Genomic DNA, 18,706 nt, shown 5'->3' on the forward strand with positions numbered 1-18,706 from the left:
ACTTAAAAGAAGAATTCAAATCTTACAGCGATAATTTGAATTTTAACTCCCAGCAAGCACATAGTGGCATACAACATTATGATCTCCATATCTAGGGTTTCTTTCTGAATTCTGTAGGCACCAAGTATGTAGGGTAATGTACATGCATATGTATATGAAAACAAAACACTCATGTAAAAAAATTAATAATATTTCAAAAATTAAAGCCCCTCAGTGAAACTGTATCTTTTACATTTAAGAAAAAAAAATCACACTGGCCTGCTCTTTTACATTCTCCACTATTCCTTTATTAATCCACAGTGTCTCCTCCTTAAGTGTGCTGAGTTTTTTCAAACCTTAGCTTCAATTTTACTTTTTTCAAGAACACATTTGTATGGTCCTTCCAATGTGGAAGACACTCTTTGTATGCCTTTCATTGCGCCCATGCTTCCCTGTGTTGTAACATTTAGCACTGACATGCTTAACAAACCATGTTCCTGGCAGCCAAGCTTTTCACCATGCATGGATGTCATGTAGTACCTTTTGCTAGGTAATCATTACTTCTACATAGGAAACCCGACTTTAAAAAAGAAAAACAACACTGGGAACTAAGTTCAATGACAAGTTCTTTAAATGAGTAACACAGAACACCTTGGACACTTAGACCTCTCTCTACATAACTAAGAAGACACAGGTGTCTCAAAGTCATTTCATGAGAGTAATGAAGTGGATTCACCATTAAACAAACATGTTTTTCATAATCTGGTACTAAATTTTGATTGAATAGAATTCAAATGCTTCCTTTACATCAAACCTAAAGCAACAAAAGAAATTTCTTATAGCAATGGGAGCATGTATCTTTTCAGATTATAGAGAAAACATTCAAAACATTGCTTAAAGAAAGTTAACCAAATGAGTACCAATTGTTGTAAGAACAGGTGGCTAAAGAGATATTTGTTTTGTTGTGTTTTGTTGTTGTTTGTTTGGTTGATTTTTTTTCCAAGACACAAATGGCTCCATGGTGCCCACATTAGGCCTTCTCTGCAATACATCCAGAGAAGCATGCAGTAGGGAATCCAAGCAGCAGATCTCACACTCTTAAGGTAGTCTGAACTTCTGTTCCATTTTACAACTGACTTTTACTTGAAATTTCCACAACAGCGGCAAGTAAGTAATCGTTATCTATTCCCCATCCCATTTTTCTAGATACTCCCAAAACATCCCATACTAGAAAATCTCTGTCTCTGTCTCTGACACACTCTCTCTCTCCTCTCTCTCTCTCTCTCTCTCTCTCTCTCTGTGGGGGAGTGTAGTTGGCAGACTGTGAAGAAAGAACAATTTAAGAGAAAATAGTATTGTAGGCCAAATTAAATGAGCAGCTAATATAAATAAATTGAAATGATATGAGACAGCATGGTTTTATTGTAATCTTAAAGTTCCATGTTTTGTTGGGAGAGATATTGGTGATGATTTTTAGATTATTATACAAAGCCAGATCCAGGCTTGCACCATGCCACGCATGACAGGGTTTCATTACACCACCTCAGCAGAACTATGATCTGACATTGACAGACCTTGGGACAGAATGTCAACAGAAGTGCTCTTTGTGACATTGTCCTACGCTTGTGTGTACACAGCAGGATATTCTAAGTTGCTCCTCAAATTTTTTTTGAATCTCTTATTAAGATTTTAATTAAAATGTATGGAATAAAACAAATCCTCAACCTAGATATAAAGTTGCTTTTTTTTGAGCAATATGTTCTTTACTGTCATGCTTCAAGTTTTCATCTGAATGCTTTTCACATTTTCTTTTTTCAGGTATGACTCAGGATTTGGGTTTGTGGAAAACTGCTAGCTCATGCCCTTCTCCAAGGCTAAGGTTATGAGGCTGATTATAGGGAATCTTTGCCAAATTCCTGCAAATGCTAAATAGACTACCTACTGAAGCCCACTGTAAAATACTTTGTTTCAATGAGGTTTGTGCTTAAAAATGGGTATAGGTAGGGATGAAGATTTTTCTCTTTATTTAAATTAGTGATTTAGGCATGTGATTAAGCTCTACACACCAGAAATTCATGCATATACACTAGATCACTAATATCTATCTTGCTGAGCATCCTTGTAAATTATTTTCAGTAGGCTGTGTGCCTACTAGTAGGAATTAAAATGACATGGAATTGATATTCTGGTTATAGCTATCTACAACTTTTGAAGTGCATTGATTTCAAACACACACAAATGAAATATCCAATAAGTCGCATTGTAGTTAACAATGAGAATACATTGTCTTAATAACTAAAACCAGGCTTTTATTCACCAACTCAAGGTCATGAGGGAAGGGAGTAACCTTTACAAGGCCACCAGGCAAAAGTGCAGTGTTTTAATGAACGAAACAGTTTCTTTTTGAAGCAAACAACAATAACAACAAAAAAAATTCATATTGTTTCCAAAATAGTACAATGAAACTTCTTAAAATCTTAAAGCACCATTGCTTTTTACCCTATTAGGTAACTGAACCCATTTCCATTCTTCTTAGCTGTTTCTAATAATTATCACATGCTAGTCATATTTCATTACAATTCTAGGATATCAACTGAAAGACACTGAATTACCAACTAAAGAATTTAGAGAAACTTCAAATCATATTGTTTTATGATAAATAGTTACAGGAAAGTAAAGTGATTCACCTTAAAAAACTGGAGCCAGTTGAACAAACAAACCTAGAAAAAGGAAGACTACAACTAGGAAGTGGCCATTCCTTAGAAGAGAACCCCAGTGAGAGCAGAGCTGCTCAAGTAGTCTTAGGTCTTCCCCTAAGTCTACTTCTATATTATGAAATCTCTCTTCTCATTCTTAATTTATATTTTATATTGTAAAGTGTTAATCTAGTTTAGATATGGGACTTATATGAAGGAACTTGAAAGTGATTTCATGTCAATTATTATAGATAAATGGGAGTTAGTTGGGTATTGGAGAAGGTTTCCAGACTCTGCCAACTGAGCAGTACAGTGTTCCCTCATTTCTGGTGGTTATAGATGTCACACAAAACACTGCACAGCCATTCTCCTGCCCAGAAAGAAGAGAACAGTCACTGTTCATATTACTCTTCCATAATGGTTTGCCTTCAGGTAATTCAAGGTCTGATATCTCTTTCCCATCATGAATGACATTGTCACAGATCTTATGAAATTAAATATGCTAAAAATCTAGAACAGGAAGCTTTATGTTCTTATCACAGTAATGTGTGTCTGGGAGTCTAATAATGGGCAGCAATAAATTTTAAAGAAAAACTCGTTGCATTTCAGGAAAATTAAAGCTATTTTAAAGTTTAAATTACATTATGTAATGTGTTCCTTTTAAACATGATATTAACAGCACCTGTGTGTGCGCTGCATGCAGTCCTCCTGTTTTTCTGGACACCATACATATGTCATTATAAAATTTAACTTGCATAATCTTATATGAATAGCTTCAGTAAGATATTTAGCTTCTGTTCAGTTTGGACTAGACAGACATTTCAGTCGCTGGCTGCTTTTCACTGGCAGTCTGGAAAGGACAATAATTGAATAGGTATTTGACCCCTGACTGGAAACTTGCCTGGGACTAGGACTTCTTAGAAGCTAGCTTCTGGCCTCATTTAATTATCTCCCAAGCCACACCATAGCTCCTTCTGTCAAAGGATTTGAATATATAATGTTTTTTTAAATTTTACATTGGCCTATATCTATACTCAAAATTAACAAGTTCCCTCAAGATAACCCAAAGGAAACACTGTAGCTGTTTAATATTCTGAAACTCTAGCATGGGGTATTTTCCAGAGGTTTTTTTTACTGGATGTAAATTGCTTTCTCACCATAGATTTGTAATATCTGTATTATATCTGGACTCCTTCTAACCTTACTTTGTTTTCATTGTGATTAATTAGAAACTTATAAAATCTGCAAATGGGTAAGCAGTCCTTTTTGTCATGTGGAGACAAATGTACATGTTTGAGACAGAGTAAATCAACTATGTATATAAATAGTTTCTCATATGCTATACAACTTGCAATAGCAAGTCATTACAAAAGAGGATGGACAATCATTATTTGTTTAAGGAACTCCACACCTTTGTGTACCACAGAAGAACCTGGGCAAACAATCTGTTCTCAGGGCTGCTGTTACTAATGACATGGGGTGTTCCTTAAAAATGTAGGAAAAAATAATCTTAATATTTATTTTCACAGATCAAATTAAAAGCAAACTCTTGGAAGGTAAGTGTCGAACTCATCGAAGCCTACATATGAATGGGAACATAGTGTATATCCATAGCAAGTCCAACATCTACACTTTGTGAATAGAAAGTGTGAGCAGCAGCCTAGAGAAGCTGGGAAATATTCATGATTTCCTTGAGAGGTTTTGCCTTATATGCTCTGAAGACCACTAATATGCATTGATTTCAGAACCAGTGGTTGCTGAAAACTTATTGTTTAATGAGTTTTCCCAATACAATAAACACTGACTGCTATTCCTTAAGAAAACTGACTCTAGAATTTTTATCAAGTAGCACTTACACAATTGCTTTGTTGTTTGGAAATGGGGGATGCAACTCTCACTTTGGAAAGTCTCAAAATTATTACCACCAACTTTCTTTGTAAATGCTCAGGGCAGATTTCGTGATTGCCTGGGTTATAATAGGCTAAAGCCTTAAACCCTGGCCATTTAGTTTTATTTTTGTTATTAAAAATATATTGACCACAGTTATATTAATTTCAGAAAGTTTGGCTCCAAGAAAAAAAAATCAAGAATGGAGATACTTGAGAGACAACTAGTCACACACTTATGCTTCTACCCATTTCATCATATCCCTCTCTCCCAGCTTTTGGATCTTCAGAGTAGTCATTGCTTTCCAGACACCAGAACGTGCTAAGGAGAAAACACAGTTTAGAACCACACCTTTGCATCGTTTGGACAACACTGACCTCTAGTGTTCCAGGAGGTAGAGAAACTAACTAGTAGCAAACTTTGTTACCTGCCTCTTTAGTTTTTCTCTTGGGCACCATGGGATCAAATCTCAAGAAGAAAAGGGGAACAGAGAAAAGAAAGCAAATGAGAAATTTTCATTTACCTGCCTGTGACCTGCCTGTATATATTCTTTAAAATAATATACTAGCTTAGTCAGTCCTTACAGAGAGAGTAGCCTCTTTTGCCTCTTTTATAACACCAACTTGGAAAAATATTACAATTATTTATTGTGAACTTTCTAACATTTGGATCACAGAAACTCTGACTCTACTTTAAACATTTATCTACTTGTCTTACTTCTGGAATGCAAATTCTGGGACAAGGATCCTCCAAGGATTAAGGAATCAGTCCAAAGGATTTCCTGTAATAAGTCTTTTGACTTTAAAAACAAACAAACAAACAAAACACTTTATATTCACAATATGAATTATCAAAGTAAAATAAAATTGTTCTAATCTGGATAATATTTCTGAGGTTCATTGTAACAACAGAAGATGAGGAAACGAAACCAGAAACTTGAGGGATTTTGGTAAGACATCCTCACATATAACACAGATGGCTTAATTGCATCCTTTCTCATTTAGAAGTTCCCAGGGTTGAAGAACTTCCTTTCCTCTGTCTAGAGGAGCATCTGAGCAACTGAGTTTAAACCTCTCACGGCTTTAACGATTTATTCAAGTTTGACAAACTGGATTCTTTAAATACATAGTGCAAGTGGCACATCTCTTGGAGTCAAGAATTCCTTCCTATTAAATTAAGTGTGTGATTGCTGGGGTCAAAACAAGGACAACATAGTGCATACTCACTATTCTTTCACTGACACCAGGAGTATAGCAGTAGAGTGTGTACTAAAGCTCTTACTCCTGTAACAGGACAGACACTGATCTCCTGGTGTGGCTACATTTGCTCTACAATTCTTAGGCCCAATGTCCCACTACCTTTACATGGATTACAAAATGCCCCAGCTGAAATTATTACGATTAGGTTATGAAGAGGTCTAGGGGTTTAGAATGGAGGTAGGGGTTAGAGATGATCCGAGCCCAGGGCAAATCTGTAGGCGCTGCAGTCCAGTCCTATCTCCTTGGCTCTAGAGCATCTCTACCCCTAGAGGCTTGCTCCTGGCCGGTGCATCCCTGGCTGAGATTAAGAACCACGGAGCAGCAGGCTAAGGGGACGTTGTGATTCCAAAGAAGGGCAGGCAGTCCAGCAGAGCAAGCTCATGAGAGCTCTGCTAACTTTTGGAATGGTTGGAGTAGTTGAACTACCCTGGTGATGGTTTTCACCCTGCTCTTTCCTTTTACCCAGAGCATATACAGTCGGGCAGTGGATACTTATTCTAAGTAGCGTCTTATTCCACCCCACCGTCCCGCCCCCAGCTCTGAGTACTCACAATTTGTTGCTGTTAATCCTAAATGCCACAAGCCAGAGAGCACCAAAGCCAAAACGCTGGTTAATCTTGGTACAGAATCCATTTCCCCGAGTGAGCGACCTCTTCCAATGGAATCCCAAATTCGGAGCGACAAACCTTGGCTTTTTTTCTCTTTTCCTTCCTTTATCTCTCTCTCCGTTTTCTCTCCTCCGCACTGCCTGATCCTTCCCAGCCTTCTTGAGCAGACCCACTTCTCCTTCACTCCATCCTGCTCCTCGGGCGCTCCACTGAAACCTTAGCAGGGCTTCCTCGGAGCTGAGAGCGGCGATACAGGTTTACAGTTCCGGCAACTGTCCTTTTCTGTGCTTGCCTTCCTCGCCTGCCTCGTCTTCCTCCGGATTCCCTTTCTTAAAGGTTCAAATCCAAACTCGAGGGCAGCTTTTGGCGCCCAGCTCCACCAGTAGCCAAAAGTACCTCATTCCGGCGCTAGGCTAGATTCAGAACCAGGGAACCGGACAGCTCCTTATAGGAGCAGTGTGCGCGGCACCGCCCCCGGCCGGGCCCGCCCCACGCTCCCCAGTAAGAGTGGCGTGGGCGGATCCTTAGTCGCTCGCGTGTCCCCAGCAGTTGCTGTGCTGCTGTGCTTCTTGGCTACTTGATAAGGAAGCAAAAGGAAAATTCTCTCTCTCTCTCTCTCTCTCTCTCTCTTTCTCTCTCTCTCTCTCTCTCTCTCTCTCTCTCTCTCTCTCTCTCTCTCTCTCTCTCTCTTCCCCCTCTCTCGTTTTTATCCATACATCCCACCATCCGTAAGTCCAGAACTACTTACCGCATCTCTGTCTTCCTCGCAAATTATGGGCCAGATATTGGCACTTAAATCAGGATTTCGTACAACGCTGCTGAAGGAATGGCTAAAGGAGTTGGAAGACAGAAGAAGCCTGAGGAGGGATTTTTCCATGGAGAGCTAGCTTTGAAACATCCTAAGCCGGTTTCTTCACTTAGCAGGGCAGAGTGAGAGAAAGCGTGAATCCTCGGATTTAATGTGCCCTGCAAGAAAGGGTGATTGACTGGTATTGATCTAGTTGGGATTTCTGGTTTAGCCATTTTGGGATATGACTGCTCCCTGCTTTTCCGACCTTCCACATCTGCATCTTTCCCGGGTTGCTGTTGGCACATTGCTTCTTCTGCAAGTACTGCAGGGTGATGGGTGCTGTGGGTTCCATCAAAAAAGAAACACTTAAAAACACTTTAAAAGGCTGGGGCTGAAGGATGAATAGAGACAAGTGGGATCGAGTGTGAGGCCATGTTGGCTCTGAAAAGCTTTACATCTAAAACGGAAAAGATGAGTTTGGATTATTTCCTCTGGGCTCTCTATTACAGACCTTGGTTCTTTAGCTTCTAGCACGCAACTGGACTTGCTTGGTTTGACATAGTTCAACTTAACTTTATGTTTAGTGAAAGCTGTCAGAAACCTGTCAAACGTAAACCAAACGAGGAACCAGTAATGATGCCTTCACTGAGAAGTTTATGATCAAGTTATAGTGTGCAGGCTCAGAGGAAGTTGATGTCTCTCTCTCTTACCCATTTCTCGTAACGAACACAGTCTTATTTTACAACGCAGATGCCTGAGAGCCTTTGATCTCAGCTGCTGGCTCTGCAGTTACTGGGCACTAAGTTTCAAGCTGTTTTTGAATGCATCCCAACATAACCTTGTAGTCTGGGAGCTCCAGCACTTTAAATGTAATACTGAATGACTGTTCAATAAAAATTGGACCAACTGCCCATTATTTTGTTAAGCAAAGAATTCTGAAGGTCCTGTTAGCTGTAAGCAAAAGGCCTTCTATCTATACATTAACTGAAAATAATTATCTTAGTAGATTCCTGGTTCACAGGAAACTTAACATAAGGTGTTGAGGTATAACTGTACACATGGACTTTAACTCCCAAAATACCAGCACTGGAGGGCGCAACCTTTTCTAAACTGTTGGGAGGAGACAGTAGAAAGGAAAAGGGTAACAGGACTCTACATCTCTTTGCTTGGGCTGGTATACAGCCTTTCTATAGATAGCCCCAGAGATGCTGCCATCATAGCCTTGGTCTATGAGAATCCCAGGTTGCATGTTCCCATTATGGCTAGTTTAATAATTCTTGAAAGGTCTTGAACATATATGTCTATGGCCCTAGTTCACTCCACATGTTTTAAGGGTATGTAATATTTAGACTTTTTATATTTATTAAGATATTGAAATCTGTATTTAATATGTATGTGTGACTGAATGTGTGTATTTATACCCCATGCAGTAAGTGCCCACAGAGGCCAAAAAGGGTGTCAGATCTCCTGGAACTGGAGTTATTATAGATGTTTTTGTGCTGCCTAATGTGGTGAGAAAACCCCTCTCTGACATAAGAGCAGCAAGTGCTCTTAACTGCTGCCCCTTCTCTCCAGCTGCAACTCTTGAACAGTTATTGAAAGAATAAAATATAACATACATGACTCAAAGCCTTTTCAAGTTTTTGTCTCAAAACATTTGTACCAGTCCATGACTATAAAATTGCTAATTTTTATGTATTATATACATAAAAGACTTGTATTGTTTAAATTGGGAGAAAACTAGAAACAACTCAGGCCATAAAGAGGAACACCAATGACTAAACATTGGCATTGCCATATTCATGAAATACAAACAATATAGTGGGTAAGATGAAATACATAAAAATACATAATGCCATATATAATGCTTTTATGAGTTCCATCAACATATATGTCCTTAAACATCACATTGCATTATTTTGATTATCTTTCATCAATTTAGAAATGGTGAGGCTGAGTATACAGTTGGTAATGTGTATATCTACCATGCAGGTAGCCTCAGGCTCAATCCCTAAAGAACTGATTTTGTTTGTTGGGCCTGGTGGTGGATACCCATAATGCAATCATTATGGAGATGGAGGGAAGAGAATCAGAAGTTTCTGGTTATCCTGGGAACATATGGAGTTCCAGGCCAGGAAAACTAATTGAGATTCCACTCCCCTACCACATCCATGACTTTTCTAACTACCAAATTTATCTGTCTGTCTATCACCTATCTATTATCTACCTAATATATATAGAAATAGTGTTAAATCACTTAATTTTTTTATTTTTAAACTAGTTAATGTCATTGTTTAAATTTAGTGTTTTGATACAGTAATCTCCATTTCATCTTACCCACTATATTGTTTGCATTTCATGAATATGGCAATGCCAATGTTTAGTCATTGGTGGTCCTCTTTATGGCCTGAGTTGTTTCTAGTTTTCTCCCAATTTAAACAATACAAGTCTTCAATCACCTGAAATATGTCTCACATTTAGTAGTCAATTTTCTGTATTTTTAGAAAATATTTTTCTTTAGGGTTTTGTGTATCTCCAGTATTATGTAATAAGATGACATCAAGTTATGTTTCTTCCTTTGCTTAAAAGTATGATTTTTCTTTTTTCAGCAGGAAGCATCCTGGTTTTCCTGAAGAGGAAAAATAATATCTAAGAATCAAGGCCAGTGTTCCTCAATAGCATCACACCTTCTATATATCTCCAAAGTACAGTTTAACTAAGTAAAAAAAAATTAATGAGAGATTTAACAATTCTACCTATTCTAGCATAATCACTTAAAATTCACTACCAGTGCCACAGAAACACGCCAGTTGTACACATTCCTACAGTGTAGAAATACGTCACCATAGAGTCCACAATTGTTGTTTATCTTCAAGTTGTCAGTAAATACCATCACTCCCTGTTTTAGATGCCCGTATGCAGACATAGTGTATAGCATATAAATTACACCTAAATTACATAGTGTATTGTATAAAATCACACCTAATTTACAACCCTATTTACAGTTGTAGCTTTATTTATCTTTTTGTCTCCAACATGCTTTGAGCTTTAATCAACAGACATTTGTCTAAGATTTGCCAATGTTTCAGCAAGCTTATTGTGCCTCTGACAGTGGTGAAGGGCAAACAGCTGTTCCTAATAGTAGTATAAACAATGCCATTTTCTGAGGGTATTTTGGATGCAAAGATTTTTTTGGCATAGAAGAATATTAATCACTATTAAAACTGTTTTCAGGCAGATTGCTATTTACCAAGTGAAATCTTTTTTATTTTTCATAAGGCATTTAGTCTCTCTGATGTAGCTGTTATGTGATGGAGAGAGGCTAAATTGTGTATTTCTTTCCACTTGGCTTCACATAGAAAAATTCATACCTGCAGACCATCTGCATCTGAAGAGGCACACAGCTTCTGCTCAGTTAGTGGGTACTTAGTATTAATGCAGAATGGGGACATTATTAATATGGAAATATTAACACAGAATAGGGAAATATGGACAACAAAGACTTGGAAATTCTATGTCTTACAATAATCCATCTGAACACCTCCCCAAATTAAAACCTTATTCAAATAAAAAAGAAAAGCAAAAGGGGTTTATATCAGTTTGGAAAGTGTGTATAAGCTTGAGGACATGAGTTCACTTCCCTGGAATTTTAAGGAAAAAAATCCCAATGTTATTTGAGATATCTGCAACCTTTGTCATGGGGTAGAAGGTGGAGAAAGGTAGATCTCCAGCACTTATTGGCTAGACGGTCTAACCAAGCAGTGAGCTCTGAATTCAAATGGGAAGCTAATTTTACAATACTTTTGAATGGCGTACCTGTAAGATATGTTTGGTCATCTTCATTTTGTTGAGCGATTCGAGGAGGAGGCATGCTGAAATATTAAATAGTACAAAGATTAATGTCTTCTACACATAGGCTACTGACCAGTGAACACCCTTTCTGGCTCTTTTCCCTTATTTTTGACATCCAGTAGGATAAAATTCCTGTAATGTAGGTGCTGGGGTGTACAGGGACAGAGCTTACATCTGACCGCACTGCCTACTCTGTTTTGAAAATCATTACTGTGGATGATTTTGAATTCACATGTCATCCTTTATTTTATTGACTGAAGGATAATTGCTGTTACCACCACATTTTCAGAGTTTTTGTTGGTTTGTTTGTTTGCTTGCTTGCTTTTTGCAAAATATTGATACAGCAGAAAGTTATTATATTTTCCTGTAAGTTTTTTTTCTTTGTAATTTAATTTTCTTTTTTTACATATTGTTTTCCTTCATAATAGTAACTGGCTGGTAATAGGGCAAAGGAAATAGAAAATTTTCTACTCTTCCAGGGCTAAAACTAACTTAAGAAAATTGGACAGGAATCCATCCAAAGTTAAGATAACAGCCGCTATTCTCATGAAACCCCATGACAAGTGTTTCACATTATGGATACTGTTGAGGATTTTAAGTTGAGAAACATTACTTCCTCTGTGAAGGAAGAGCCACAGGTGGTAAAATAAATCATATCTTTGTCATTTTTTTTTTTTTTTTTTTTTTTTTTTGGTAAACCATTGTCCTGGTCAGGCCAAGTCAGCTATATTTGCCTTAACAGGAGCTTTGAGTTATAGCATAATGAAAAAGGGGTGGACATCCATATTAAAGTCCAAGGACTTGGACCACATAATGAGTGAACTTTGTTAGAGCATGTGTATTTCTCATGGATGACCTTGCATTGAGTTAATTTTTGGAGGAATGTTGTCCTTCCAAATTATCTGTGTAATACATTGTACACGGCCAGACATGGTCACACTCAGACTAAGATATCAAAAAGAATATCTTTTTTTCACTTATGTTTGTGTATTTTCAAAGAGCTGCTCCCTCCCAAAATGACCAGGATGTCATTTGGATTCAATATATCTTTCCCGAGCAGCCTGCTTAAGTAATTTCACAAAATGTGTTCTGTGAGTGAAGTTGAAATACTGAGACTGGATCTTGGCATAGAAACTCCACAGTGAGGTTTAGCACAGAGCTTGATTCCTCTGAGATACAGTCTCTGTTCAAAAATGTATCAGTCTCACAAAAGATCCCTGTGCTGATACTCCAAGGAAGGACCATGCATAGAGATAACTTAGAACCCCTGCACAGAAGTAGCCCGTGGCAGCTCAGTGTCCAAGAGGGTTCTTCAATAATAGGAACAGGGACCTTCGCTGACATGAATTCATGGACTGGCTCTTTGATCACCTCTGCCTGAGAGAGGGAGCAGCCTTACCAGTCCACAGAAGAAGACAATGAAGCCAGTCCTGATGAGACATGATAGACTAGGATCAGATGGAAGGGTAGGAAGACCTCCCCTATCATTGGACTCGGGGGAAGGGCATAGAAGAAGAAGAGGGAGGTAGGGTGGGATTGGGAGGGGTTGGGGGAGGGGGCTATAGCTAGGATACAAAGTGAATAAACTAATTAACAAAAATAAAATTAAATTAAAAATATATCTTTTTTTAAATTAAAAAAATTAATTAAATTAAAAATGTTTATCATTTAAAAACTGTGTGCATGAATGTGTATGCATATGTTTATATATAATATGCTTGTGTGTGTGTTTGTATGTCTGTGTACTTGTGCACATGTGCCTTGTAAGGGGTATGCATACAAGTATGTGTGCGCATATATGTGTATTTTTGTGTGTGCAGTTTGTGAGTATGGGTGTGCATGTGCATAAGTCTGTGCTTTTTAAATCTGTGTGTGTATGTGTGTGCATATGTGTATGCATATGTGTATGTATTTGGGTGTCTGTATAGTCACGTGTGTATTGAGACCATGGCAGTTGGAAGAGAGTATCCTATTACCATAGCATATGGAGTTACAGGCAATTAAGAACCACCGAGTCTCAGTCTTCTGGAAGAGCAGCAAGTACTCTTAACTGTAAAGCCATCTCTCCAGCCCCTGGTATTAAGGTTTAAAGCCTGTAATACATGGACTAAAGCAATTTTTAGCATTGGTGTTCCTTAATATTTAATAGAACCATATATGAAATGATAACTATTGTTATAGAACTATGAGTTATCAATGTGAAAAAAATCTAGAAAAAAGAAGACAATTATCCTTGAAGTAAAAATTGCTGCATACACCTAAAGAAATCTTACTCATTCTAGAAAACTATGCATAATTACTTACTATTTGTTTTATATTTTTTATTAATTGCAGTTTATTCACTTTGTATCTCCCCTGTAGCTTCCTCCCTTCTTCCCTCCTAATCCCACCTTCCCTCTCCCTTCTCCACCCATGTCCCTCCCCAAGTCCACTGATGGGGGAGGTCCTCCTCCCCTTCCTTTTGAACCTAGTCTATCAGGCTTCATCAGTAGTGGCTGCATCGTCTTCCTCTGTGGACTGATAAGGCTGCTCTCCCCTCAGGCGGAGGTGATCAAAGAGCAGGTCAATCAGTTCATGTCAGAGACAGTCCCTGTTCCCATTTCTATGGAACCTCCTTGGACACTGAATTGCCATGGGCTACATCTGTGCAGAGGTTCTAGGTCTCCATGAATGCTATGCGACAGTCAAATAACAAGAGCTGGGTGAGCAACACTGTGCCTAAACTGTAGCATTGCTTTTCACAAGATGACAGTGGTTATTTGGTTCTGACTTCAGGATTTAAAACCCCTCTACAAGTAGCTTCCTGATTGGCAGCTTTTTTCAACTACTCTGATCACCCAACAGACTGACGAATAAATCCTGAGTAGATTAAGTCTATTAAAATGCTGCAGGCTCCTGTAGGAGTGGTTATCTGGTGCTTGCTGTAGGTCCCTATGTGACAAGTAAAATGCAAGGAAAGGGTCAATTTTCTTCTTAAGATAAAGAGAGAATGGTGTGAATAAAAAGCTGATTATTCCTGCAGTTTCTCTATATCACTGATCTGATCTCATGAGGACACGTGGTAATAATAAGAACTGCAGTTCATTAAGTGTGTGAGCTTGTGGAAGCTAATGGTCTCTGCTGGGTGTCCTCTTCTATCACTCTCTGTGTTGTATGATGAATATTTGTTTTAATTTTTGTTTACTTTACATTACTTTATTCTGCATATGCCTAAAGAGTCCAGAAGAGGGTGCTAGATCCCTTGAAGCTGGAGTTACAGGCCAATGTGTGCTGTTCAAGGAAGGTGCTAGGAATTGAACTAAGTCCTCTGGAAGAGCAACAAGTGCTTGTAACTGGTAACCTGTTCCTCTAGACACTCCACGTTATTGTTTTTGAGAAAAGGTCTTGCAATGAACTTGGAGCAATGAACTTGCATTCAGCAGCACTGGTGGCCAACACAATCCAGGAATCCTCTTGATGATCTTTCCAGCACTGGGATTAGAAGCACTTGACACTGTGCCCAGCTTTTTACATGGGTGCAGGGATCAAACTTCTGTTTGCATGGTAAACACTTGAATGACTGAGCGATCTCCCCAGCCTCAGTGCTCTTTCAGTTTTAGTCGTAACAGTGAATGACTTCTACAGTGGAACACAATGTTTAAATGCAAGCTAGTGATACTTGGATTCTCTAGAAGGTGGAATAATGCTAATTAAGCATCAACTCAAACCACTTGAGTTTCTTCACGAGCTAAAATATGACTGAAAATTTCATATTTGTACAAAGGCTTTTGGGGGGGGTCTGCAGGCCTGCTGTCCCCCAGGAAGCAGTTCAATGGCCATTGTGCTGTTGCTAAGTCTGCTGACCTTAATGAAGGAAAACAAACACCTGTCACACCTGACATACCTCCCCTATCTTTAAACAGTGCAGGTCAGTATCTGAACAGAAGATTTTTGTCAGATCCCAGGAGGAAGAGGCAAATAATCTCATAATGTTCTCCAAAGTCATATTTTTCAAGAAATCAATATGCAGTAGAAACAATTGATTTCCAAGGTTTGTGTTATTATGTATCCTTTTCCTTAGCATATTTTTATCCCTTTCGCATTTAAATGAGGATAGAAAATACACTGGGAAACATCTCTAATATGCTTTTCACTGGTATTTTAAATAATGTTAGCCTAGAGCCAGAAGGGGGTGTTGTAACTAGTAGGAAGAAAAATGCACACAGAAAACATTCTCACACCACTCTTTCACACACACACATACACACACATTTATAAACACACACACATACACAAAGAGAGAGAGAGAGAGAGAGAGAACAGATCTATGTAAGAAATATTGAAATTTGCAGAATTTTTGCTCTTTGAAGTAAGTAGAAGAAAGGATGCAAAAGGTATCAAAAGAGAAAGACAAATGCATTGATGTTTCGCCTTTTTTTCTAGTGTCTCTGAATTCATGTCTGTTAGGTAAAGTACACAAGTCCTAACTTTATGAATATTTGCAAGCCAATTAGAGTTGCATTACTTATCTTAATTATTCTCATTATTAAAATAAACATGCTACCTGACCCTTTCAATACAAGATTGATATTATTGTAATGACCTAAAGATATATACAATGTAGATAATGTATGGTTATGCTCAGTACTATAGAGTCATGAGTATATATTTTTAGGTAATGCATGATTTTCTATTGTCATGGTAAATCATTTTAATCACTTTCTATTAGGTTATTTCTCTGTGTTAATCTCACTAGAATGATGTAACTTGTAGATTAACTAGGTGTACTCTGATTCTGAAGGAGTCATGGCATAGCATTGCACTATGAGAAAAATGTACTATAGGATAAATGTAGGTACTCATCTGTAGATGTGGGCACTACACCAGCACATCCTGCAGGCTTGAGTCAAAAGTATTCAGAAAAATGCATGCATGGTCTAAATGTATATATTTTCTCTTGTAATTATTTCCTATATAACACATTATAAGGAATTGCATGCCATTCGAGTAGTTCTGGGCATCATAACTAACTAGAGATGTTTCTGTGGGGAATGATGCACAGGTTACATGCACCTACCACCTCATTTCTTACAGATGACTTGAGTACCCTCCGCTTTTCATATCCACAAAGCTGTTCTGGAGCCATGTCCTTGATGTCAAGGTGAAGCAGTCTTTGAAAACAACTCCATTCACAAGTACTTAAACTGGGAAATTTGCAGTGTTAGTGGTGTGAATTTATTTCAGTAGAACATATATTGAGGAAGCCAAGTTCGAGTTTTCTATTAGTGATGTAATTAAAAAATTGGAAATATAAATCTAAATTCAAGAAACATATAGACATCACAGTTAAGAAGGAAGATTGAGGTTCAAGTAAAATAAAGGCCAAACAGGGAAAAATAATAAACAAATACAAACCTCTCTCTGCAAGCCTGCCTTGGCCTACTCTTTGTTTTGATAAAACACATGACTATGAATTGCTTTCATGTTTAAAATATCCTGATGTGAGTAGTACCTAGTAGCCTATGAGAACTGCATACAATATTCCTTATGCCTGAATATGTTTGCTGTCTTAAGCAGTAATGTGTGTAATCAGCTGCCTTCACCCTGGATCATAGAGCTCAGAAGTTTTCAGAAAAGTTGCAGAAAGCTGCAGGTCTTCCTCAGTAATACAGTGCCCTTCTACCATGGTCAACCTCCTGGACTCAATCTGTAACCCAGCAAAACAAAAAGGATAAAGAGTAAATATTAAAAACTGGGTATGGTGGTGCGCACCAGTAATCCTAGCCTCAAAGGGACAAACACAAGTAGACCCCTGTGGGTTTCTAGCCTGATCTATCAAAATCTGTGATAGCCAGATTTAAGAGACACCCTCTCAAAAGACAAGGTGGGGTTGAACAGAGGGAGCCATGGATAAACAACTTTCCACACAACTATGAAGACTGGGATTCAAATCCCTAAGACCCATGTAAAAGCCTGTAGTGTAATGAGTGTGGTAGCATCCTGCAGTCCTTATGGCAGGGAGACAGGGGATCCATGGGTCAAGCTGGCTAGTAGACTCCCAGTTCAGAAATCATGCCTTAGTAAATAAACTTGAGAGCAATTAAGGATGACATCCCAAATTCAGCACACACACACACACACACACACACACACACACACACCCTCTTTCTCACACACATCATACTCACATGTTAAAAAATAAAAGTAATTAAACCAAACCAAACAAAAGTATAAATCTCATAAGGAACAGCATTTAAGGTTGATCTCTGCCTTCTCCCACATATAAATGTAGGTGTGTGCACACATGCAGGACTGTTAGTGCACACACACACACTCACACACACACAAGAGCACTCAGGCATACACACACAGGCTTGCAGAAATATGGGTAAGTAAGGGGAGAGAAAGGCAGAGGAGAGTGTCATGGATGCCTGAATGCCAGGGTATATAGAGGAAATCAGGATACAAATTTCAGAGTCGGTTCTCTCCTACCCTGTGAGGCAGAGTTTCTCTTATTGCCTCTGTCACATTTATATTCCATCCTACGTAGCTGTAGAGCTGCTTCCTTTCTTGCCATAAGGGAGTTGGGAGTACACAGTGTCTGACTTTTTGGCATGGGATCTGAGGGGTGAGCTCAGGCCACCACGCTTGTAGCAAGTGTCTTCACTGCTGTTACTCTCTGAGCCATCTCACCAGCCCAGTTCCAAATTTTGAAACAAGACCTTGAAATATGTCATACGATGTGGAAAAAATACAGTAACAAACCAATCTCTGAAACTTAAAAAATACTGCCTGTATATGTTAACTTGGATATAGTAAATTGCATTTACATTTCAAACAGGATAAGTTTCAGTCCTTCTAAGACAGAATGTCCTAGAATGTTATTTGGCTTCTGAGCATGAGTGTTGATTACTGGGATTTCCTTTTTGTGTCTTTGACTGTGGTTCAGTGTCATTGTGTTCTTGTATCTCTTTGTTTGTTGTGACAGAGGCGCAGCTCACAGAAAGACATCCAATACATATTCTTTGGTGTACGGATATTTGCATGTCTGTGTGTATTTGTGTATATGTGCTTGCAAGTGAGGCTAGGGTTTGGCATCAGCTGTTTTTCTCAGTCATTCTTCATCTTATTTTCAGAAACCGTTTCTCACTGAACGTAGACTTTGCCAACTCAGCTAGCCTGACTGGCCAGGAGCCCCAGTAATGCTCCTGCTTCCACTTCCTCAGTACTAAGTTTATAGCTGCATGTCATATCACTGTCTTCTCTACACTGATTCTAAAGACTTGAAAACTCAGCTCTTCACGTTTGCACAGCAAGCATTTGATCAACTGAACTACCTCCCAAGAAAGTCACATATACATTTACTCTTTTAGAATTCTTTAAAGAATTGTGACCCATTTACTTAAAAGCTTCCTCTGACTCTAGTTCTATCACACCATTATGTTTTATGGCCATATTCTCCTGCAATTTATCTCATTTTCTGACTCACTTTTCAACTGGATCATCACTAGGACAGTCCAAAATATGGGCAAACAGAAAAAAAAGGAAGAAAGAAAGAAAGACATGAGAGCTCATGAATATTGTTGATTTCCCATGTTCTCTGTCAGACAACTAATGATAATTGTTTTCCATGGTTAAAAGAACAAAACCAGGTTT

At 38.4% G+C, this 18,706-nt stretch overlaps 1 protein-coding gene across 2 annotated transcripts in view; it reads right to left on the reverse strand.

Annotated features, from left to right (window-relative positions):
- LOC110560660 (contactin associated protein family member 5) overlaps nt 1-6,888 on the reverse strand; it is a 755,447-nt gene extending 748,559 nt beyond the window's left edge. Inside the window, exon 1 of one of the 2 annotated variants that reach the window (XM_060371591.1) lies at nt 6,373-6,888. In XM_060371591.1, coding sequence (XP_060227574.1) covers nt 6,373-6,454 — 82 coding nt within the window. In that variant the 5' untranslated portion in view covers nt 6,455-6,888. The remainder of the gene's footprint in view (nt 1-6,372) is intronic. The other variant, XM_060371592.1, reaches the window with a different exon arrangement.
- Nucleotides 6,889-18,706: the final 11,818 nt, after the last annotated feature.

Source organism: Meriones unguiculatus, chromosome 18 (assembly GCF_030254825.1).
Source record: "Meriones unguiculatus strain TT.TT164.6M chromosome 18, Bangor_MerUng_6.1, whole genome shotgun sequence".
Lineage (NCBI taxonomy): Eukaryota > Metazoa > Chordata > Mammalia > Rodentia > Muridae > Meriones > Meriones unguiculatus.